Consider the following 24624-nt stretch of genomic DNA (forward strand, 5'->3'; position numbering starts at 1 on the left):
GGAAGGAAGGAAGGAAGGAAGGAAGGAAGGAAGGAAGGAAGGAAGGAAGGAAGGAAGGTAGGTTTTAGCCTACATATATATGTATGTATGTATGCCTATATGAGTATGTACATAGTCTATGCACACATATATTTTTTTACATAAATACATTTTAAGCATTAAAATCAGTTCATTATCTATGTTGCCATTCAGCAGGGCTGGGAAACCTGCAGACTTGAGGTCACATGTGGTTTTCTAGGTCCTCAAGTATGGTCCTTTGACTGAATCCAAATTATATATTGAATTGAATAATAAATTGAATAACAAATCCCCTTAATAAAAAGAATTGTTCTATAAAACTTGGACTCAGTCAAAAGGACCCAAGGACCTGGAAGGCCACATGTGGCCTCAAGGCCACAGTTTCCCCACCCCTGGGATAGGGTTTATAAGGCATAGGGAAATTTGAAATGATGAAAGAGTAAGGTTAGATAAAAGAATTCTGGAGTTTATGAACATGGAATTAGGACAATTTTGGATATTCGGAAGATCAAAGGTATAACTATATGTGTGTGTGGTTGAGGTACAGAGGCTGAATAGGTCATAAGAATAGGGCTTCTTGGTCAAATGTTTGGGAAAAACAGATTTGCACCATCCACTGGACTAGTATTACAAAGAAGAAAACAGAAATCAAAAGAACTCTTTAAAACCAACAAGCTAGTGAGTGGCAGCCTGGCATTTGCACTTTCTTATGACCATTTCAGTCCTTTAGCCATCACTTGTGTACCAGCTTGACAATCTATCATCTATTTACATTTTCCTGTTAGGCAAATTCTGGTTCATTCTAATAATGCCAACACTCTTAAAAACCACATGCTTAAAATTTACCTTTGTCTACCTTTACAAAACAAAAATTCACTAGACATATAAAATCATCTGGGTTGGAGGTATGCATCAAACTATTCAAAGATACTAGGGGCCAGGAAAAAGTGAGATAGCCAGTACTCAAAGGTACTGGAGTATCACAATCATATATATCCAATTCTCTTAGCGAAGCCTGAAATTTTCACTTCCTATAAATGAACTGATTCTTTCAATTCACTAAGGAAATATTAATGAAATTGAGGTCCACCCTCTAGTAAATAGGTAACTACTTAAAAGACAAGACACGGCTCATCACTACATCAGCCCTGAATAATTACTATTTATGGTGTAGCTCTCCTTGAAAAGGGAGTTCATCATTTCGTATGGAATCTTCTCTTCTCTTCTGCTGTATGCAAGGCAGTGTTTCTTTCTTTCTTTCTTTTATCTTTTGTTGCTTCGTATTCATGCTTATGACAAAACAGCAATGGCTAAAATTATTCCAGATTAATTTATATTATATTTCACTTTGAGATGTATAATATGATCTTTTGAGTAGTAGATTTACCTTCATATTTATGCTTTCCTAAGTGTAGTATTAAAATGAAATTTGCATGTTTGAGGGAATGTCAGTTGTATATTTAAAAATATTCACCATGAATAATTTGAAAAAATGCAGTCTCTAACTGCCATAGATTATTTCTACATGAAGCAGGATGTCTATAATCTACATACAGCTAACTGAGAGCTGACTATATAAAGAAAGAGGAAGATATTATTTATTGATAGCCAGCCTAGTTATCTTACAGGAGAACTCTGATGTTAGTCAGAAAGGAAGATTTGCTAGTCAGTAAACAAGCATTTATTAAGCACTTGCTATCTGCCAGAAGCTGGGCTAATCAATGTGAGAAAACAGTCCCTATTTTCAACGCTTTAACATTCTCATACATACAACATATATCTATCTGTTTATGTGTGTGTGTGTGTGTGTATTACATATTATATATGCTATACACAGGGTACTAGCAGCTAGGGAACTGAGAAAAGCCAAGAAGCATGAGTTCTCAAGATGATATTTCAGCTGAATTTTGAAGGAAGGCAGGGATTTTAAAAGGCAGGGGAGAGAAAGAAAGGCATTCCTTCCAATACAAAGGCATGGGGATAGGAGATAGAGTTTTACGTATGAGGAATGGAAAGTAGTCAAGTAATGCTGGACTTAAGAGTTTGTGAAGGGAAGTAAGAGGTTAGAAGTCTAAAACAGGGCAGATGGTGAAGACATTTAAAAGCCAATCATAAGAGTTTATATTTGATTCTAGGAACGAACTACTGGAGTATGTTGAATAGTGGAGGTGTATGACACAGTCAAACCTATACCCTAGGAAAATCATTTTGGCAGCTATGTGGAGGATGGATTGGAATACGGATAGACTTGAGGCAGGGAGACCAATTAGGAGGTTCTTTTAATAAACAAGGTGCAAAATAATGGGGGTCTTCATAATGGTGGTGGCTGTGAGTGGAGTTAAAGGGACATATAGAAGAGATGTGGACATAGAAATGATATTTGGAATATATAAGACTTAGCAGTTAAGGATAACAAGTTGGGAGACTATAAGGATGATTGTGCTCACAAAAATAATAGAGTTCAGAAGCAGAGAAGGATGGGGGGAAAAGATAATGAGTCCTGTTTTGGATATGGTGAGTATGAGGTGCCTTGTGGACATCCAGTATGAAGCCTCCAGTAGGTAGTTGTTGATGTGGGACTGGAACTCAAGACAAAGACTAGAGCTGAATATGTAGATCTAGGGATATCTACAGAGAGATAACAGTTTAACTTGGGTGATTGAAAGTGATCGCAAAGTGAGGAACTATAAAGAGATGAGGCTGGAGACAGGGTCCTTAGGGGTACCATCAGTTAATCAGCATGGCATGAAGATGCATCAAAAGAGATTGAGGAATGGGAAAATATATAGGAAGAGAGCAAAGAAGAAAAAATGTCAGGAGAAAGAAGAATATTTAGGAAGATAAAGTTAGCAACAATGTCAAATGCTTCTGAGAGGTAAAGAATCATGGGGATTGAGAAAAGGTGATTAGTTACATCAACAAAGATCATTGATATCTTTGGAGAGAACACTTTCATTTGAATGATGAAAGCTAGACTGAAGGTTTAAAAAAAGAGTTAGGATTAAAAATGTAGACACCATGCAGAGATGGCTTTTAAAAGGAATTTAGCTGAGAAAGGGAGGAAAGATAGAGAATTGTAGCTAGTGAGGAGATCTAACTAACAATGGTAATTTTAAGGATGGGGGTTACTAGCTGACAGCAATGAGTTAGTATGTAATGAATGGATTAGTAGATAGTGGGAGATTGAAGATTTGAGAGTAAAACAATATTCTAGAGAAGATGGGAGAAGATAGGATTAATGATACATGTAGAAGGGATGGCTCTGTCAAGGATAAGGACTCTCATTAGAGACTAAAAGAAGAAATTGTAGGTGGTGATGCGAGAGGAATTTTAGATGAGGAGAAGGGGAAAGTTATGGTGAACAGCCTAAATTTTTCAGTGAAGGCAAGGTCTTCAGCTGAGAAGGTGACTGAAGAGGTATGATAGGAGGTTTAAGGAAACAAGAGACAATTTGAAATAGCCAGTGAGATCACTTGGAATAAAGACAATCAGTTAGGGGAGAGTAAGAGCGAAGTCCAAACTGCCATATGGGTCCCTATGGGATAGATATGAGAAATCTGTACTGGACCAACTAAATGGTTTCATGACATCCCCTATCTATATCTATATTTAGCAGCATGTCAGCGGGAACAAAAGAGGTAAATGACGGGAACAATGCAGAGTTGTGGTTTGGCAGTGCAATAAGGATAAGTGAGCCAGGGATTTGGGAATAGAGGATATCATGTAGTTGAACTTGTTCAGAAAGTGACTAAGATTTAGGAAGAAAGAGAATATAGCTACAGCTAGGGTGATGGTCTGGGAAAGTACTGAAAAACTGAGGGATTAAAGGTTATTATGAAAAAGAAATAGACTTAGGAGTAATAAGGCATAGAGATAGTTGGAATAAAAGAGACTACTGATATGCCAAAGTCAATATCATTAATAGATAAAGGAATTTTGTAATTCTTGATCATGGAAATGGAAAATTAATGGGCAAGAACAAAAAGATGACCATCCCTATGAGCAGCTGGGGTAAAGGAGTAGCTCTTTAGAGTAAAGTAAACTAAGGAATTTTTTTTTTTAAAGCAATTGGGGTTAAGTAACTTGCTCAAGGTTACACAGCCAGTTATTTTGTGTGGGTGCCAAGTATCTGAGGCCAGAACCGATCCTGGGTCTCCCGATGCCGGGGCTGGTGCCCTTACTCACTGCACCACCTGGCCACCCCAAACTAAGGAATTTTTCAAGTTAGGGTATTTGAAGATCAACAAGTATGCTGAAGGCCCCTAGAATGAAGGAAGGAATTGAGATAGAAAGGGAGACTGTGAGCCATGCACTGAACTCATTGATAAAGTGGTGAAAATGCTCAAGGATGTCAGTAAATACAAGTTACTAGGATCCAAATGGATTGATAAATTTGGAAAGAATGAACCTCAATGGATGAGACATTAATTAATGAGTAATAGAGGCATCTAGAACACCTGGAAAAGGCAAGGATTTGTATTCTGAGAGTATTCTGACTCCCCCACTGGGATTAGTGAGAGTCAGAAGGTATAAAAAGAAGATGCATCCAGTACTAGTTAGGATGGCCAAAGATACAGTGTCATAGTTGGGAAGGCAAATCTTAGTAAATTCTAGAAAAGGGAAAGAGCAAGAGTGGAAGTGGTCAAAATGAAAGGAAGTTAATTATAGAGTAGGAGTTTCTGAGGGCATAATGAAAGGGGGGAGAATAACAGAATGAAATATCAGTAGGGTAAGTCTGAGGTAGAGAGGAATAAGAGACTGAAAAGGGGATATTGGGGAAATGGGATTGTGCTTTCACAGTTTGGGATAGGAAGAGAAAGGAGGAGTACATGTTAAGTACTGTGGGATGCATTCAGGCAAAGTGTCAGTAGAGAGGAGGAGCTATTCTAAGGAAGAGGAGTGATACTGAAAGGCTCAAGGTCTCCCTCTGGCCTTGGTCCTATGTCAGGTAGGCAACAGGGCTGTGACCAAGGGCATCAGGAAGCTTGGCCTCAGGCAGGAGGTGTTGCTGTTGAGGCAGGTAATTGCTGCTGTCACCAGGAGGCTTCCACAAGATTGCTTCTTGGCAGGGCAATGTCGCTCTGTCCTGAGGATATCACAACACATATAACAGAAAACTCTCAATTTTCACACACATCAAAGCTAATAATTTACCTTTGCCATCTTTTCTGCCACTTGAAGACGTCCATCAAGTTCCCTTCTGATCTGGGCTGCTTGTTCATCTGCATTGTCCAGCTTATAGGAAGAAAAACCATATATACCGATTAGATTTAAATAATATAAATATATAGTTAGCTAATTATACTTGGAGTCACACCTGGCTCTACTGCTTACTAGTTGTTTGACTGGGTAAAGTAGGATTACATAATTTCTAGGGTCCCTTTCAGGTGTAAATGTATGTCCCTTTGATGCTATAAACAAGATAATCTCATTCTAATGCCCTGGGGCTACACAATTGAAAAACAAAGAAATATCAATTTTGATTAGGCTTTTAGGACTCCCAATTAGTTGTTTAAAGACTGCAACAGAGTTGTTTAAAGATATGTTCATCTGAATGAGTCACTACTTAATTTTAATGTTTGGTTTTGTATATAGTGTATCAGCCCAAAGAATTAGATACTCCCTACAAGTATTTCTCTATATGGCATTACTTTCACCAAGGATCTGGATTCCAAAATTTCTGAAAATCCAAGGTCATCATCAATAGGATTTGGGTGAGGAACACAGTTGGCCTATTTGGGGGTTCTTTCCTATAACTACAGATTCCTAAAATTCTGGATTTGGGTGGCTTTAGGCAGAATGACATCCCTAAGCTCCACTAAGCTTGCCTCCCATAACAGATATACATAATTTCTAGTGTGGCATAGTTGAAAGAGCAATAGATTTGGGGTCAGAGGACCTGGGCTAAAAAATGAACTATATGACTTACTATCTGTGTAACCTTGGGCAAATCATTTAAAATCTCTTGGCTTCTGTATCTTCCATAAAACTGGAGGCTTCTAAAGGAGTCCTGTGTTCCTTAATTATCATGTGATCCTTTAGAGGATCTTTATTTCTTGTTGAGTGGCCCTGGCCTGATAGAGATCCCTCAGAGTTAACTGAAAGCTAGAGTAGATTTCTAGTTGCTCTTAAATTCCAGAAGTTCCGGGTTTTAATAACCAGGTGAGAGACACCAGTGGTCTGGTAACTCCAGTTACCAAGTTTCTAGCTACCCTGGAACAAATGTGACACAAATTACTGGTTCTACAAAGATGCATTTTCTTCCATTCGGAAATGCTAAATTGTTCTTCAGGGTATTCATGCCATGCTTCTATCTATAAGAACAACAGCTTGGAAGAGTTTCAAGAAATGAGATTTAAAAAACACAACTCAGCTGTCAAATTAATCTTCCTAAAGCTCAGATTTAACTACATCACTTCCTTTTCCAATGGCTCCCTATCACCACCAGGATCAAAGTCAAAATCTTCTGTTTAGCAATCAGAGTCACAGAGTCACCTCTTCCTTCCTTTCCAGTGTTTTTATAAATTACTCCTTCCAGTAATACTGGTCTCCTTCCAGTTCTTTCATCTCTAGCCTCCAGACATTTTGGGGGGTATTTTTTTACCTGATATACTCTCACTCTACACCTTCATCTACTAGCTCCTTTTTCTTAACTTCCAGTCAAAATTCCATTTTCTTCAAGGACCCTTTTTTGATCTCCCTTAATGCTAGGATCTTTGCCTCTGCTGGTAATCTCTGATTTCTCCTGTATAAATATCATCTGTACAGCTGTTTTCATGTTGTTTCCCCCAGATGCCTATAAGCTCCTTGAGGATGATGACTATTTTTGCTTTTATTATGTGTCCCTGGTGCATAGTGTGCCTGGCACATAGTAGGTGCTTGATAAATGTTTATTGATTGACAGAAAAAAATTTTTCAAATATTCTCTCAGTGCTCACAAAATTCTTGCTGTCAGGAAATCCTTTTATTATATTTAATCCCCTCATTGTGTGGTATAATCTAATTTCTTCTTATACTAAATATGGATGAGATGATGGAGAGCTGCATCAAATTTTAATTAACATTGATTTGGAAAGGTATTAAATCATCACTATATTTTGCTTCCATTAGTTAAACAGTTCTATTCTGTAACATTTCCTGATAACACTAGTTCTATTTTCCATCCATTTAACAATCTCCATGGCACTCTTCTGAACCTTCCATGGTCTGGTTATAGTAGAGTCACAGAAATGGGCAATACTGTTTTATTTCATAAGGGCACTATTGAGTATATAAGTTTAAAAATTAAGTTAGCACACATGAAGGGTATCCATTTTCTTTCTTTTTTTTTTAAAAGCAATTGGGGTTAAGTAACTTGCTCAAGGTTACACTGCCAGTTATTTCTGGGTGTGGTACTAAGTATTGGAGCCCGGACTCGATCCCAAGTCATCCTGACTCTGGGGCTGGTGCTCTTACTCAATGCGCCACCTGGCTGCCCCCCCATTTTCAAAAGCATAATTGTTCAATCATGTCACATTTTAAAAAAAGGTACTCAGTGGCTATATGCAATAGTCATTCCAAACAATTTAGCCCCCATGACACCTCCAGATATCTTTTTTTTTTTAAACTAAAATTAGAAAGCAGTTTTACTGAATGAAAACTGCAAACACACAACTCAGGGTACACTTGTGTGTCACAGTGAATTAGAGCTCTGGACATGATAGTCAACAAAACCAGAGATTAAATCTTGTCTTCAACACTTACTAGTTGCCTGATCCTGGAAAAGTTACTTTACCTTTGTCTACCACAGTTTCTTTATCTGTCAAACAGGGATAATGATAGCACCTGTCACCCAAAGTGGTTATGAAGATAAAAGGAGATGAGACTTGTAAAGTACTTAGCAAATCTTAAAGCATTACATAAACACTAGCTATCACCATCATCACTACTATCAATATCATTACTAAAAATTCTCTATTACAGCAGAAATAACTTATAAAATAGATATCACTTTTTACTCTGCCTAAAAAAAGATAGAGTAATGCTAAATTTCATTCTCAAAAATTGGCATCTTCATGTGGAAAAAGTGTGCAACAAATTAGGGCTTATTAGCTATGTATGAAAGAATTACAAATTTTTAAGATAAAAGGAAAAGATTTTAGAAGTGCAAAGATCCTTGCAACCACAAAAATGCCTCAAGGTGTGACTTTAATGATTATGTGTACAATAAACAATATTGAACATCCTAAACCTTTTGCCTAAAGTCTGACAAATAATTATTCTTCAAGTAGGAAAAAAGGATATTTTCAGTTAATAAAGTTGTAATTTGTCCAAAGCTGTAGAGAAACATAATACTTAACATTTCTTAAATATTTATAAGTTCAGTATAACAGCTTGTACTTAAACTTAAATAGAATAATTTGAATTTAATTTGGGGGTTTAAGAGAATGTTCTTTCACTGCAGAGATTGTTACTATTTTCTAAAGTATTGAAACAACAACTAATATTGCCTGAAAAACATAGTTAAAGAGCAAGGAACACTACTATATTAAAATGTCTTCTAATCTTTGATTCATCAAAATGATTTTCTCAAGGATTAAAATAGTTACTAATTTTTATAAGATCGGCAGAGATAACAAAAATGGGAAATAAGAATTGTTTCAGAGGTTGTGAGAAGACAGGCCCCTCAATGTATCACTACTGGATCTATGAACTGATATAAACATTTTTGAAAGCAATTTGGAACTGTATTGCAAAAGTCACAAAACTGTATATACTCAAATATCTAATAATGACACTATTAGGAATATACCTCACAACAGACCAATAAAGAAAGGAAAAGACCCATCTGGAGTAAAATATATATAGCAATGCTCCTTTATGAGGGAAAGAACCTTAAATAAAGTAGGTATATATCATCCAGGAATGAGTGAATAAATCACAGCATATGATTATAAAGAAATATTATTGTGTCATATGACATAAAGATGGATTCAGAAAAAACTTGGAAAACATCTGGGAATCGAAGAATAATGAAATGAACAGAACCAGGAGACTAATTTATATAGTAATGCCATTATAAAGGAAAACAATTTGGAAACACTTAACATCTATGATCAACACAATGACCACTTTTTAAAAAAAAATTTATTTTCAGCTCCAAATTCTCTCTCTCTGTCTCTGCTTCTCTCTCTTTCTCTCTCTCTCCTCTCTCTCTTCCTCCTTCCCTCCCTCCCTATGATGCTCCTTCCCTCCCCCATGCACTGATAAGGCAAGAAATGATATGTATCTACCTACCTACATATATATGAAGTGACGCAAAACATATTTCCACAATAGCCAGATGGCAAAAGGGGGAAAAAAAGCAAGAAAAATAAAGCAAGAGAAAATATGCTCCAATCTAGCGGGATAGGAGGGAGGGAAATATAGTCAATCTTTTACAATATATCCACTATGTTATTATTTTGCATTAGCCACACATGTACAATAAACTGCATATCTTCCCAGTAAGGGTGGGTGACAAGGGAGGAAGGGAATGAATCTGGAATTCAAAGTTTTAAAATCAAATACTCAAATATATATACATATACTATTATTAATACTATTTTACGTGTAATTGGGAAATAAGATACACAGGCACTGGGGCATAGAGATCCACTGGAAACTTCTAAAGGGGTATGGGAGGAAATATGGGAGAGAGCAGATTGGAGGAGGGGATATCCTGTGGGACTGCTATTTTGGGGTGGTGGGTAGGGGAAAAATGGGGAAAAATTTGTAACTCAAAATCTGGCGGAAATGAATGATGTAAATCAGAAGTTAATAAAGCATTTGAAAAAAAAGAAATATTAAAAAACACACAGAAGAGAGAAGATACTAATTCAGTAGGAGTCACAGAATGTAGTAGGATTAACTTGGAAAAGTGTTCTTATATTATATTGAAATAATGCTAGAAGAAACAGAAAAATTGGTTTGTTTAAAGGCAGGTATTTAATACCTCATTTTACATAATAGTTAAATTTACCCTAAAACCAGTTATCTACAAAGTAAATCTATCTCCCCATTTGCCTGAATTTTGAAAATAGAGATATACCCTCCCTTGGGGGGAAATCTCTATGACTTCAAATAGAAAACTAAAGGAAATGAAGGGGTTTTAATGAACTAGAATTGAATCAATAATGTGATTGATTTACATATTTTGATGAATGTTCCATATGGCATACCATGTTGTGCATTTTTCTTTACATTATTTACAAGGATTCAAATAACATTAGAGTACACATGAATTATCCACATAGGATTACAGGATTATCCATTTAGAGCTGAAAGGGGTCTTGGCAGTCATCTTGGAGGAAACTGAGCATTAGTGAGTTGCCCAAGACCATGCATATAGTAAGTAGAAGGATGAAGACTTGAATTCAAGTCCTCTCATTCCAAATGCAGTATTCTTTCCACTGCACAATACTTCCTCCACCTAGTATCTAGTATCCCTTGTTCATGCTAAGGAATAGTAGGGGGTTTGTTTTTTTTTTGTTTTCTCTTCATACATCTCTTTAATGACATCCTTTATTCAATTCCTCTTGCCAGTTCTTAATTTGTAATGTGTTAGTAGCTTGCTTTACACTCACCATGTGCCTCTCCATTGCCCTTTGGTTGACTTCAAGTTTAATTCTTTGAAGACTAGGTTATTCCTAGGCTAAGAGCTATTTAGTATCTCTCAGAAGAATACTTTTCTTAAAAATGATGGGCCTTTATTACAGGAATAAGTTTGAGGACACTGAAGGGATTGGATCATTTTTCTTTTCTTCTTTTTTTTGTTAGAAACCAAGTTCATGGAAAATAGAGATATTTTTATTCCTTGTACTTGGGCTCCTACAATCTACAAACATGTCTGGCACATAGCAGGTAATTAATAAATGCTTGTTGATTGATTGATGGGTTGATTAAAAGACAATCCAATCCACTGTTTGTTTGTTTGTTTTTCTCAATCAACTCTGCAACTAACTCATTGTCTATTTGTAGTCTCTGAGCGGGATGCAAGCACCAATAGCGCATTCTTATTGGTTATCCATGCACCTACATATCAGAACCTGGACATTAGTCAATCTTCATTAACTTGTTTGCTTGTTTTTTGGTTTTCTTCAGTTGGTCAGGTAGGTGAAGCTCTTTTGAGTGATTATGGGTCTCATTAAAGAGGATCTGCAATATTTTATTTTTGATACAATCAACAAAATGTAATTGGCAATTAGGAACTTTCAAAGGACTTGTATGTAGAGAATTCCTTTTCCATCTGAACTCTGTACATCTACATCATGGTTGTCAATTTTTTTTACTGAGTACATAACCTCCTATTTTATCATTTGATATTAGTAATCAAAGTGTCAAAACGTTGTTTATTTTATATCTTCAAGGCATAACCTTGAGCTTCTTGAGCACAGGGACTGTCCTTTATCCTTTTTTTGTATTTCTCAGTGATCATCACAATATCTGGAACATACAATGCACTTAATAAAATGTTTATTTATTTATTTTAAAGCAATTGGGGTTAAGTAACTTGCTCAAGATTACATGGCCAGTTATTTCTGGGTGTGGTGCTAAGTATCTGCGCCCAGATTTGATCCCCAGGTCATCCCGACACTGGAGCCAGTGCTCTTACTCGCTGAGCCACCTGGCCGCCCCTATAAAATGTTTATTGACTGACTGACTTTTGACATACATTTGAGAGAGAGTTAAAGAGACTTTAAGGCAGAATTTTGCTCGACCAAATAATATTTTTTAAGGGTAACAACAACAACAATCACAGTGGAACCTTATATTCTCTACACTTTGTAGTCAATTATGTGATTGTAAGTGTAGTCTGCTGAAGAATATCATTTGCAGTAACAAGCCTGTGCCCCTCTCAAACTTTTATCAAAGATGTCCTTATTATACATGTAGATTGATAGATAATTCTCATAAAATTTCAAGAAATAGTAAAGTAGGCATATGATCATTCAGTAGTTACTGAGAGACAGCTAGGTGGCATGGTGGATAGAGCACTTGGTCTTAGAGCCAGAAAGACATGAGTTCAAATATACCTCCAGCCTCAGACACTTAGCTGTGTAACCATGGGCAAGTCACTTAATCTCTGCCTCCTTCAGTTTCCTCAACTGTAAAATGTGACAGTATAATAGCACCTACCTCATGGGATTGTTATAAAGAACAAATAAGACATTATTTGTAAAATGCTTAGTATAGTACCTAGCATAAATCAGCAGCCAAAAAAGGATTATGCCATGGTAGGCTGCATTCAGGGACACACAACGTCCAAAACAAAAGAGATAACCATCCTTTTATAATCTCTGGCCAGAACTTACTGGAGTATCATATACCAATAGTTTTGGTTGCCACATTTTAGGAAAAACATCCGTTGGAGTATATCCAAGGGAGAATGACCAGGATAGTACTGTGCTGTAAATTTTGCAGGAGGATGATAGGAGTAAAGATGTTAAGCATGAAGAAGGGGAGTAGAGGGCACAGGAGAGCAGTCACATATTTGAAGGACTGTCAAATGCAAGAAAGACTAGGTTTGTTGAGCTCGACCCTAGGAAGAGCAGTGGACAGAGGCTACAGAGAAGCAGTTTTCAAATGGATAAAGGAGAGATTTCCTACCTAGGAAAGCTGTCCAAAAGTACAACGGCACTGTTGTAGGAGGTAGTGGATTCCTTTCAGAAAGGAAAAAAAAATACTGTATAACTATTTGGCTGTCATGTTGTAAAAGGGATCCTAAAATCTCTTCTGAGATTCTTTGATTCTGTAGGTAATGAGCAAATCTATTTTATGTTATGTTTTCCAGAAAACATCATGCCAACTGGGATTTCTTTGTGGTTTCTTAACAACTGTCTAAGAATGTCCATCTATATTCATTCCACAATATCTTGACATATCTTGGTTACGTCACAAGTATAGCATTAGGACTGGAGTAAGAAAGATTTAAGCTTGCGTCCTGCCTTGTATACTTAAGTAGCTTTGTTACCTTAAGAAAGTAATGTCTCTCAGTCTCAATTTCCTTGTCTTTAAAATGGAGGTAATAATAATAAAAGCTCCTATACATAAGGTTGTCATAAAGATTAAAAGAAATCTATAAAGTATTTGGAAAATCTTAAGGTGTTATGTAAATATTGCCTATTATTAATATTATTTATTTGAAGCATATATCCACTACCGTTCTCCCCATGATATTAAAATATATTTTCTTTTTGAATACTTTTTTGTTTTTGTTCTTCAATCATGTTTAACCCTATTTGGGGTTTTCTTGGCAAGGATACTGGCAGAGGATTGCCATTTCCTTCTCCATTTGAACACTTAACACTAGCCAGACACTACTATGCCCATTTCCCAAACAATATTAACTACAGGTCAGTCACATCTACTATGTTCTAGGCATTGTGCTAAGAAAAGAGGCTATAAAGAAAAATACAAACAAAATCAAACAAACAAAACTCCCCTTGCTCTCAATCTATGGGGAGAGACAATTTTCAAGAAACTATGTAGCAATAAGATGCATATAAGAGAAGTTGAAGATAATCAACTGAATGAATGCGCTGGCATTAAGGGGGATCAGGAAAGTGTTCTTGCAGAAGATGGGAGGTTAGTGGGGACACAAAGGAAGCTAAGGAAGCCAGGAAACAGAGATGAGGAGAAAAGAACAGCAGGCATGGCAGTCATACTATCTTGGTAGAACCCCAATCATTTTACTATATACCTATCATTTTACTACATAGATATAGTATACACACATATACATGTAGTAAAATGTTTGTGTTTCTCATTTTTCCCACAAACCTTACAGCATGCTAAGAATAGGGGTCATAAATGAAGGTAAACTGGAAAGGAGGTAAAACCAGAGGGAAGAGATTAATCATGGCAATCTGAAAAATCCAGCATCCTTAGGTAGCTCAAACCTCAGGTGGCCTCAGTATCCCACGTCTTCTCTATTAATTTAATCATTTTCCTTCATTATCTTTTGTAACAGCAAGCACCCTGGCATACCCAGGATGGCTGCTAGCACAGGTTCTTTGATCTACTTTTCTAAAGGAAAGAAACTAAAAAAGGGTTAACAATTGTACTTTAATCAAACATACATACATATAAATATAATTTATCTAGTTCAGGGGGGAAAAGTCAGCACCCTGAATTTCAGAGAATACAAACTGAAGTTATTAGCAGACCAAAAAAAAAAAATGTAGACAGAGAAAATAACACAATTAAACAGAGAGGGCTTCTAACGATCTTACCATCACATACATGCAGTTAGGTACCAGAGAGAGAAGCACCAGCACCTGGGTTTTCAAAGCCAGGGGGCTCAACGGCTGCCCAGAGTCTCATCTGGTAAAATCAGACAATGCTTCCCAAAGTGAGTCCCAAAGCAAAACCTCACATCAAGGTATATATAGCCTTCTCCAGCATCAGAGACCATCACAACCCTTGTGACCCACTACCCAATCACAAAGTAACAAGGTGTGGGCATTCCTGAAAAACAAGCCTCCCCTGAGCAAGCTTTTCCTGTGGACTCCGCCCTACCCTTCAGCAAACTCTTTCCACCACATTCTCCACCTGAGTACATTCAGCATATTAAGGGGCAGAGTATATTTACAAATCAGAGAAGGTTCTCAGAGTCACTTAAACCTATCAAAGGGTGAAGGGGCAGGGAAGATCTTCAAATTCTCTTACCATTACATATTTCTGTCCCTAAGAGAACTTTTTTATTTAATTTAATCTTTTTTCCAAATGCTTTATTAACTTCTGATTTAAATCATTCATTTCCGCCAGATTTTGAATTACAAAATTTCTCCTCATTTTTCCCCTACCCACCGCCCCCAAAATAGCAGTCCCACAGGATATCCCCTCCTCCAATCTGTTCTCTCCCATATTTTCTTCCATACACCTTTTGACTTTTCCAGTGAGTCTCTATGCCCCAGTGCCTGTATATCTTATTTCCCAATTACATGTAAAATAGTATTAATAATAGTGTGTGTATATATATATACTTGAATATTTGATTTTTAAATTTTGAATTCCAGATTCATCCTTCCTCCCTTCTCTCCCACCCTTACTGGGAAGATAAGCAGCTGAGTATAGGTTGTACATGTGTAGCTAATGCAAAACAATGACATAGTAGATACATTGTAAAAGACTGACTGTATTTCCCTCCCTCCTATTCCACCTCCCACTTGTTCTATTCACTACTTTGATCCCATCCCTTTTCAAAAGTGGGTGCTCCCAAATTCCCTCCCCCCAGCCTGCCCTCTCTTCCATCATGCCCCCTCTCATCCTCTTCCCCCCTATTCTCCTGTAGGGTGAGAGACCCTATTTAGTGTGTATTTTATTCCCTCCTCAAGCCAAATTCAATGGGAATAAGGTTGACCCATTCCCTTTTGCCTTCCTATTCTTCCCCTCCATTATAACCATTTTCCCTTGCCTCTTCTATATGAGATAGTTTACCCCATTCTGTCTCTCCCCATCTCCTCTCATTATATTCCTCTCACTTCTTAATTTCACCTTTTAAGTATCATCCCTTCCTATTAAATTGGTCCTGTGCCCTCTATCTCTGTATACCTATAAACATATATACACACATTCACATATGTATTCATATGCCCATGTACCCTCATATATAGACATATATATATATATATATATATATATATATACATATATATTTCTATTCCCTTCAACTACTGAAAAAAGTTTCATCAGTTACAATTATTGTTTTTCCTTGTAGGAATGTTAAAGAGCTCAACTTTGATAAGTTCCCTATGATTTCTTTTCCCTGTTTAGCTTCTCATACTTCTCTTGCTTCTTGTATCTGAATGTCAAATTTTCTATTCAACTCTGTTTTTTTCAGCAAGAATGCTTGAAAGTCCTCTATTCCACTGAATGACCATATTTTCCGCTGAAACTTCATACTCAGTTTTGCTGGGTAGGTGATTCTTGGTTTTAATCCCAGCTCCTTTGACATCCGGAATATCATATTCCAAGCCCTTCGATCCCTCAGTGTAGAAGCTGCCAGATCCTGGGTTATCCTGATTGTGTTTCCACAATAATCAAGTTGTTTCTTCCTGGCTGCTTGTAATATTCTCTCCTTAATCTGGGAATTCCAGAACCTGTCTATAATATTTCTAGGAGTTGTCTTTTGGGATCTTTTTCAGGAGGTGATCGGTGGATTCTTTCAACCTCTACTTTGCCCTCTGGTTCTAAAACATCAGGGCAGTTTTCTTTGAGGACTTCTGGAGGATGATTTCTAGGTTCGTACTTTGATCATGGCTTTCAGGTAGTCCAATAATTTTTAAATTCTCACTCCTGGATCTATTTTCCAGGTCAGTGGTTTTTTCCATGAGCTATTTCACATTGCCTTCTATTTTTTCATTTTTTTGGATCTGTTTAACAGCATCTTGATTTCTCATAAAGTCATTAGCTTCAAGTTGCTCCATTCTATTTCTGAAGCAATGATTCTCCTCATTGAGCTTTTGAGATTCTTTTTCCATCTGGCAAATTGGCTTTTTAAGGTATTCTTCTCCTCATTGCCTTTTTGAGACTCTTTTGCCATTTGAGTTAGTCTATTTTTTAAGGTATTATTTTCCTCAGTCAGGCTGTTGACTCTTATTCCATAATTTTCTTGCATTGTTCTCTTTTCTCTTCCCAATTTTTCCTCCACTTCTCTTATCTGCTTCTTAAGGTCGTCTATGGCCTGTAACCAGCTCATCTTTTCCTTTGAAGCTTTTGGTGCAGGAGTTCTGACTTCACTGTCTTCCTCCTGTTCCATGCTTTGCTCCTTTTTGTCCCCAAAATAGGAGTCTAATGTTGGAATGTTCTGTCTGCTTTGTTTCCTTTGCCTGGACATGTTGGCCCTCAGTCACTTGACCCCTGTGCTTTTTGCCACAGTAGGACTCTGCCACCAGACAGGGGAGCTTTCGTCCCAAACGCTGGGGTTTTCTCAGCTGCAGAAGGTATTAGATGGGTGCCCTCTCTGAAGTCTCCACATGCTCTGGCAAGCTGGACACACATCCCAGGACCTCCACCCTAGATTACAATCCAGATGCAAGAAGTTTAAAGCAAGAGGGATTAGCCCTCAGACTGGTGCTTGGTTCCCCTATACTCTGCTGGCCAGGAGCTGAAGCTGCCCAGGTGTCTCTGCCGCTTCTCGCCCCGGGGGCAAAAGCCATGTACTCCCACTTGCTGGGTCCCAAAGTCCAGAGTGCACTGACCTCTCACTTTGTCCTTTGTATCTATGTGTTGATAAATCTGGAGCTGGCCACAGCTGCTGCTGATCTGGAGTCCCTCCAGCTGGTGGCTGGTCAGGCCTGCCCTGGGGCTAAAGCCTTGGTGTGTGGCTGGGCTGGGCTCCCACAGCGCTAGGCTGGCTGATTCCTGCTGGCCATCTGGGATGTCCTCAGTGGGAGGTGAGCTTCTCCATGTCATTTTGGGGGTTCTGCAGCTCCAAAGTTTCTTTAGAGTCCCCTTTTTACATGGTTTGGGGAAGGTGGTAGCTGGAGCCTCGGGGAGATCCTGTTTCTACTCCTCCATCTTTACTCCTCCCCTCTAAGAGATCTTTAACATTAAATAGTATAAGATGTTACCTACTTTATACCAGATGGCCTTATCTTTCAGAAAAAAATTTCTCAGCTTTCTGTAGAAGGTTCACTCAGCCTTGAAAATAAGAGATGCCCACATTAATTTCCTTTAATATCCTCAATTTATGTATTTTTAAAGTATTTAAGCTGTCTTTATCCAATTATTTTACATATGAATACTTCAAACACAGATACTCAGCTTTTGATGATTGTACATTGTTTATAATCCTCAGTTTTCATTTTGAATATTTTCTCTACTGAAGGCTCTAATCTCTTTATGGAATAAAGAACAGCCTGGCTGATGAATAAAGCATGGGAATCAGTGTAGTTGTCCTAAACCCATACAATATCATTTCAAGGGAATCATAATAGTCCTAAGCAAGTTATTTGCTTGCAATTTGAGGAGGACAAGCCTAAAAGAGTTAAAGTAATAGTGTCTTAATAGTTTCTCACTTTTGCAAAACTGATTTATGAATCATCTAATATCTACCAATTGTCTAAACTCAGATAATCTCTCTCCACTACAACCACTCTACTTCTTGCATACTACAGACCTTCCTGCATTATCTAATAATAGTTTAACTGGCTTTTGACACTCTTCCCTCTCCATTCCATTTTATATTCTACAAGACTGCTTATATAATCTTTCTAACACAATGATCTTAACAGACTAGTTTTCTGCTCAAAAACATTTGGTGGTTCCTAATTGCCTACCAAAGAATTAAGAACTCCTCATCATGGTATTGAAAAGAGTCCAAAAAACTTTCTCCAACTTCTATTTGAAGTTTATATCAGATGATTCCATCCAACAAGTTCAACCTTCCAGCCAAACTGTACTACAATGTCCCACTGATCTTTTCCTCTCTCCATTCCTTTGTTCCCCATTCCCCATTCTCAGGATGAAAGACATTCTCTCTCTCTATTTTGAAATAGTTATGTTCCCTCAAGTGTGCTAAGGTGACACACTTTCCATAAAGCTTTCCCCAGTTTCCCTAACCAAAAGTCTTCTCTCTCTCAAATTTTTCATACAACTTGGTTTGGAACTCATGGCTTTTTTATAATAGAATAATTACAAATACCAAAATTGTGAGCTTCCAAGAAACAAAACCTTCTCCAGTGCCACATACCTCTTAGCAGACAGGATTCCGAGGGGAAATATCTCCCCAACTCTCATACACAGATCAAGTATTGAGGCCCCTAGTGGGCCCTCCCTTTGAGGTTATAATGAGAAAGGTAGCTAAGCACCCTATATTCAAGCCTCCACTCTCTCTCTATACAAGAAACAAAGGAAGCATAAGGAAATGAAGTAATTGGAGAATATTTTTAAATATTATTATTTTAATTTAATCTAAACATTATTACCTAGATATCTAGAAAACAAATAATAGTAGAAAACTCTGTGAACATTGTAGTATTGAGCATTTTAAATGATCAAATCAATAACCCTCCATAGGCTAACTACTCAATAAGATAAGTGAAACATTATTGGCTTGTTTACTCATTTTACGTCTTAAGAGGTTATAGATGTTAGTCATGTTAAAAAGGATATCTCAAAAACAAAAGTTCTAGAAAGTCATCATATGACTTGTAAAGCTGCTACCTTTCTTGCTTGTTAACATGAAGGGTGTGCTTAGTTTCATTTGTGTGTAATCTCTGAAGGAAAAACTACAGTTATCCTATTCAGAAACTTGAGCCTAAAGGATTTATTTCTAGGCTAAGACCAATTATTACTACTGACTACTTATTATCTGGAATTCTGCCATGTACTTTCTAACGACTTTGGGAAAATTCTTTGTTGGACTAAATGAAAACTACAGATACTTACTCAAGAATTTGTTTCTTAACTTTAGGTACTTGGTTCAAATAATTAAATTGTACTGCAAGTCAAAATCAAGAAAAGACTTCACATTTCTACCTCACACTGTGCCAATTAAGTGTCTTCATTTTCTAAGTTAGATTCCTTGTGGCATGTTTTTGGAATTCTAGAACTACCTAAGGCAATAATCTCATTTTATTAAAATTTCTGCCCACCTCAAACACTGAAGAGGGAAATTCTCTTTAATTTCCTGATAAGAAATGACATTCTGGGTCAGAAAAATCATCCATCTCATCCAATTTGCTTGTCCCTGGCAGTGGCAACAAAACTTATTTTTGGGAAAAACACATTACTTTCCCCGTATGATGGTGTCCTCAAAAACTTAAAAGATATACTCTTACTACACATATCCCCAAAGACTCTGCATGCATCAGCTATTACCTATTAATTTATGTAAATTCTCTTTAAATTCTTATATGTGAGATGCAGCAGGGACTAGTTGAAAAGACACTGGGCTAAGAATCAAGAGGTAAGTTCTAGAGCTGACTTGGAATCAAATAAGCCTATGTGAACTTAGACAACTCCATTTATCTCAATTTAATTTCCTCCTCAGTAAAAAAGAAGACACCACTTGGCCTCTACTCATGTCATAGGATTTTTGAGAAAAAAAAATAGAGCATTCAACTTGCAGTCACAGAGATGTGGGTTTGAATCATGTTTCAGATACTTAACAAGAGTGTGAATATAAGCAAGTCATTACAACTTTCTGAGTACTGATTTCTTAATCTGTAATATGGGAATAAAAATAGCACCTACCTTACAGGGTTTTGTGAGACTCAAATGACATAATGTATATAGAGTGCTTTATAAAAACCTCAAAGTGTTACATAAATGTCAGCTATTATTATTGCTGTTGTTGCTGTAAGGACCAAATGAAGTAATAGATGTGGAAATGCTTGTAAAAAATTTGTAAAAAACAAAAGGCTCTCAGCTCTTCTGCAAAGTTCAGTGCCAGGATCTATAGCTGTAGCTGCATCTCTGAGAGAAGACAGCAAAGGTTTGAGTCAATGGATTTGGCTGTATGAGGTTCCTAGTGACCAGGGATGCATTCAGCTCAGGCAGGATAGACATTGTGGCATTCTGGCCAAAAATGACTCCTCCTTTGTAATGTCATGCACAAGCAGCTTTCCAGAAGAATGCTACTGTGAACAGCTTTTAAGATTCTGATTACACAGTATAGTGAACACTCTATTCAATAACAAATCAGGGCAAAACATTCACAGAGAATCAAAGTACAGCATTTACAATATTACAACTTATCACAGAAAATCACAATATAGTATTCACAACAGCTTATCATTAAAATGGCCACATAGTTTCCACCATAGTGGCCACAAAGTTTTGAACAAAGTACATCTCAAAGTACAATAGTCAAAGTCTTCCACTCATGGGCATGCTAAATTAACTCAGTCACTTATTCAGCAATCAATTATTAAATATCATTAATCACTAAGTACAATCATTAGAGAATACACAAACCCTCCACCCCTAGGTCACTAGTAAACTATAATTCCATAATTACTCAGTACCCAAGAAGAGGTCTTTTCATCTTGACTTGGGGCTTGTTCTCAGATTCCCTGGATCCCCTTCCATGTCCCAGATTCTACCTGGATTCACCAGACTTCACCTGGGTTCAATGGCAGACAGCTCTCAGTGCCTTGTCTAGCTCTCTGTGTAGGTCCTGCTCCACACTGAAGTTCACAAGGTCTGGTCCATCTCAAATCCTTCACAATCTCTGCTCCCAGGAATTCAAGGCTCAGCCAAGCCACAAACAAAGCCCCTGCATCCTGGTCATGCTTCCTCAGTCTTCTGCAGCTTGTTCAAAAAATCAGAATCACCTTATCCATCCTGTGGGGGAGAGGGCTCCTGGGCTTCTGGGCTCCTGTTCAGAAGAAGCTCCACCACCACAAGTTCTCAGGAAATTCTGGCTCAGTTCTCCATTCTCTCTTCTATAGCTGCTCTGCCACCAGATGCTGGTCCCAAGAAATTCCGACTGTGCCTCTCTGGGGCTTTTCTCATATACACAGCATTAGCTACTTCCTGTTTCAGCCAACCCCTTCCTGTTATGTTAGTAACAGGAGACAGGAGTTCATACCTTCTGTTTTCCCAACAGAGGCTTGATCAATTACCAAGTGCTAAGTACCTGCTACCTTTGCTTAACACAAAAGTATCTTCAAATTCAAATTATGTTACCATTACATCCTTTGACCTCAACTACATGGTTTATATGTTCCAGTATGATGCTACCCATGGAAAATTCAAGGGCACTGCCAAAGCTGAAAATGGAAAGCTGGTGATCGATAGAAATGCCATTATTATCTTCCAGGAGTGAGATCTCACCAACATTAAATGGGGAGATGTTGGAGTTGAGTATGTTGTATAGTTCACTGGTTTCTTCACCACCATGGAAAGGGTCAGGGCTCACTTGAAGGGTAAAGCCAAGTGAAGCCAATTATCTCTATCCCTTCTGCTGATGCCCCTATGTGGCCTCAATGGGAATGAACCATGAAAAATATAATAATGCCCTTAAGAATGCCTTCTACACTACCAACTGCTTGGTCCCTTGGCCAAGATCATTCTTGATAACTTGGGCATTGTGGAAGGACTCATGACCACGGTTCAAGCTAAACTCAGTAGACAGTAGATGGCCCCTCTGGCATGATGGGTGTGGGTGCTTCCCAAAACATTATCACTATTTTCACTGGTGTTGCTGAGGTTATATGTAAGGTCATATCTGAGATGAACAGAAGCTCACAGGCATGGCCATTCATGTTCCTACTCCCAATGTAACTGTTGTGAACAGTTGCTGTGAACAGCCAGATGGAGAAATCTACTAAAAATGATAACATCAAGAAAGTGGTGAAGCTAGCATCAGAGCATTTTGTACTACACAGAAGACCAGGTGGTATCCTGTGACTTTGACAGTGATATCCACTCTTTTACCTTTGATGCTGGTGATGAAATTGACCTCAATGACATTTTGTCAAGCTCCTGTCCTGGTAGGATGAGTATGGCCATAGCAACCATGCAGTAGACCTCATGGTCCACATAACTTCCAAGGAATAAAGTGGAAAGCTATGGATCTTCATCCCCAGTCAAAAAAGGAGCTCCATCACTGGAGAGGCCATATTACTAACCCATCTCGCTATATTGGGGATCACATGCCCCATTCACATCCTTGCTCCAAAGTACTATGTAATAGGGCAGAGAAATATAGAGTCCTATATTGTGTGTCATCGATAAAGTCACCATATTCAATGCAAAAAGAAAACAACCCAAAATATATTTAAAAAATTCTATTCTCAGGCAATTACTCTCTTCTTTAATAAAAGAAAAAACTAACATAATACCTGATTTATTTTTTTTATTTAATATTTTATTTTTCCCCAGCTACATGTAAAAACAATTTTTAATATTCTTTTAAAATTTTTAGTTCCAAATTCTCTCTTTTCCTCCCTCCACAATCCCCCTACCCCCAATCACTGACAAGGCAAGCAAGCAATTTGATATAGGTTTTATATATATATAATCATGCAAAACACTTCCATAATAATCATGTTGTAAAAGAAAAGAGACTCCCCCTAAAAAAATACTCAAGAAAAATAAAGCAGAAAAGTATGCTTCATTCTGTATTGATCCCATCAGTTCTTTCTCTGGAGATGGATAACATTTTTAATCACAAGTACTTCAGAGTTGTCTTGGATCATTGTAGTGCTCACAGCTAAGCCATTCATAGTTGATCATCTTACATTATTGTCATTACTTTGTACACAGTACATTTCACTTTGCATCAGATCATACAAATCTCTCCAGGCTTTTCAGAGAGCATCCTACTCATCATTTCCCATAGCACAATAGTATTCCATCATAGTCAGATACCACAACTTGTTCAGCCATTTTGCAACTGATGGGCATCCCCTCAATTTCCAATTCTTTGCTTCTAGAAAAGAACTGCTATAAGTATCTTTTTAAATATAGCTTTTTTTTGCTTTGTTTAATCTCTTTTTGGATACAGACCTAACAGTGGTATTGCTAGGTCAAAGGATGTGCATGGTTTTGTAACCCTTTGGACATAGTTCCAAATTGCCCTGTGGAATGGTTGAATTAGTTCACAGCTTGACCAACAATGCATTAGTGACCTATTTTTTCCCACATCCCTACCACCATTTGTCATTTTCCTTTTCTGCCCTGTTAGCCAATCTAATAGTATGAGGTACTACCTCAGAATTGTTTCAATTTGCATTTCTCCAATCAATAGTAATTTCAAGCATTTTTTTTTTCAAAGGGCCATAGATAGCTTTGATTACTTCATCTGAAGTCAGCTAGGGAATGAGTCTTATTTTTATAAATTTGACTCAGTTTTCTATATGTTTGAGAAATGAAGCCTTTATCAGAGAAGCTTGCTTCAATATATTTTTGGCTGCTTTTGCTAACCATATTTCCCTCCATCTTGTTCCTTCCAATTTATTCTATTCCCTCTGTCCTTTCACTGTCCCTCCTCAAAAGTGTTTTGCTTCTGACTATACCCTCCCCCAACTGTTCTCCATTCTACTGTTCCCCCCCCTTCTCCTCCTACTTTCCTATAGGGTAGGACAGATTTCTATACCCAATTGAGCGTGTATGTTATTTCCTCTTTGAGCTAATTTGTTCCCCCACACACATCCCCCATCTTCCTCTACACTGTAAAAGCTTCTTTTTGTCTCTTTACATGAGATAATTTCTGCCCATTATACCTCTCCATTTCCCTTTCTCACAGTACATTTCTCTCACCCCATAATTTTATTTTTTTATATCATCCTTTCATATTCAACTCACACTTGTGCCCTCTGTCTATAAATATTCCTTCTATCTGTCCTAATAATGAGAAAGTTCTTAAGAGTTACAAGTATCAATTTTTACATGTGGGAATGCAAACAGTTTAACCTTATTAACCCTTATGATTTCCTTTTCCTGTTTACCTTTCTATGTTTCTCTTGAGCCTTGTATTTGAAAGTCAAATTGTCTATTCTACTCTGGTATTTTCATCAAGAATGTTTGAAAGTCCTCATTTTCATGGAATGTCTATTTTCCCCCTGAAGGATTATACTCAATTTTGCTGGGTAGGTGATTCTTGGTTGTAATCCCAGCTCCTTTGCCCTCGAG

General features: G+C 37.5%; 1 protein-coding gene across 3 annotated transcripts in view; it reads right to left on the minus strand.

Annotated features, from left to right (window-relative positions):
• The window catches only part of CADPS2 (calcium dependent secretion activator 2), a 729035-nt gene that overhangs the window by 412806 nt on the left and 291605 nt on the right, over positions 1-24624 (minus strand). For all 3 annotated transcript variants that reach the window (XM_069087109.1, XM_069087108.1, XM_069087107.1), the window contains exon 4: positions 5173-5253. In XM_069087109.1, the coding sequence (XP_068943210.1) occupies positions 5173-5253 (81 nt within the window). The remainder of the gene's footprint in view (positions 1-5172; positions 5254-24624) is intronic.

The sequence above is a fragment of the Petaurus breviceps genome, unplaced genomic scaffold (assembly GCF_028583685.1).
Source record: "Petaurus breviceps papuanus isolate PSGF00001 unplaced genomic scaffold, PetGlider_PUasm1.0 181, whole genome shotgun sequence".
Classification (NCBI taxonomy): domain Eukaryota; kingdom Metazoa; phylum Chordata; class Mammalia; order Diprotodontia; family Petauridae; genus Petaurus; species Petaurus breviceps.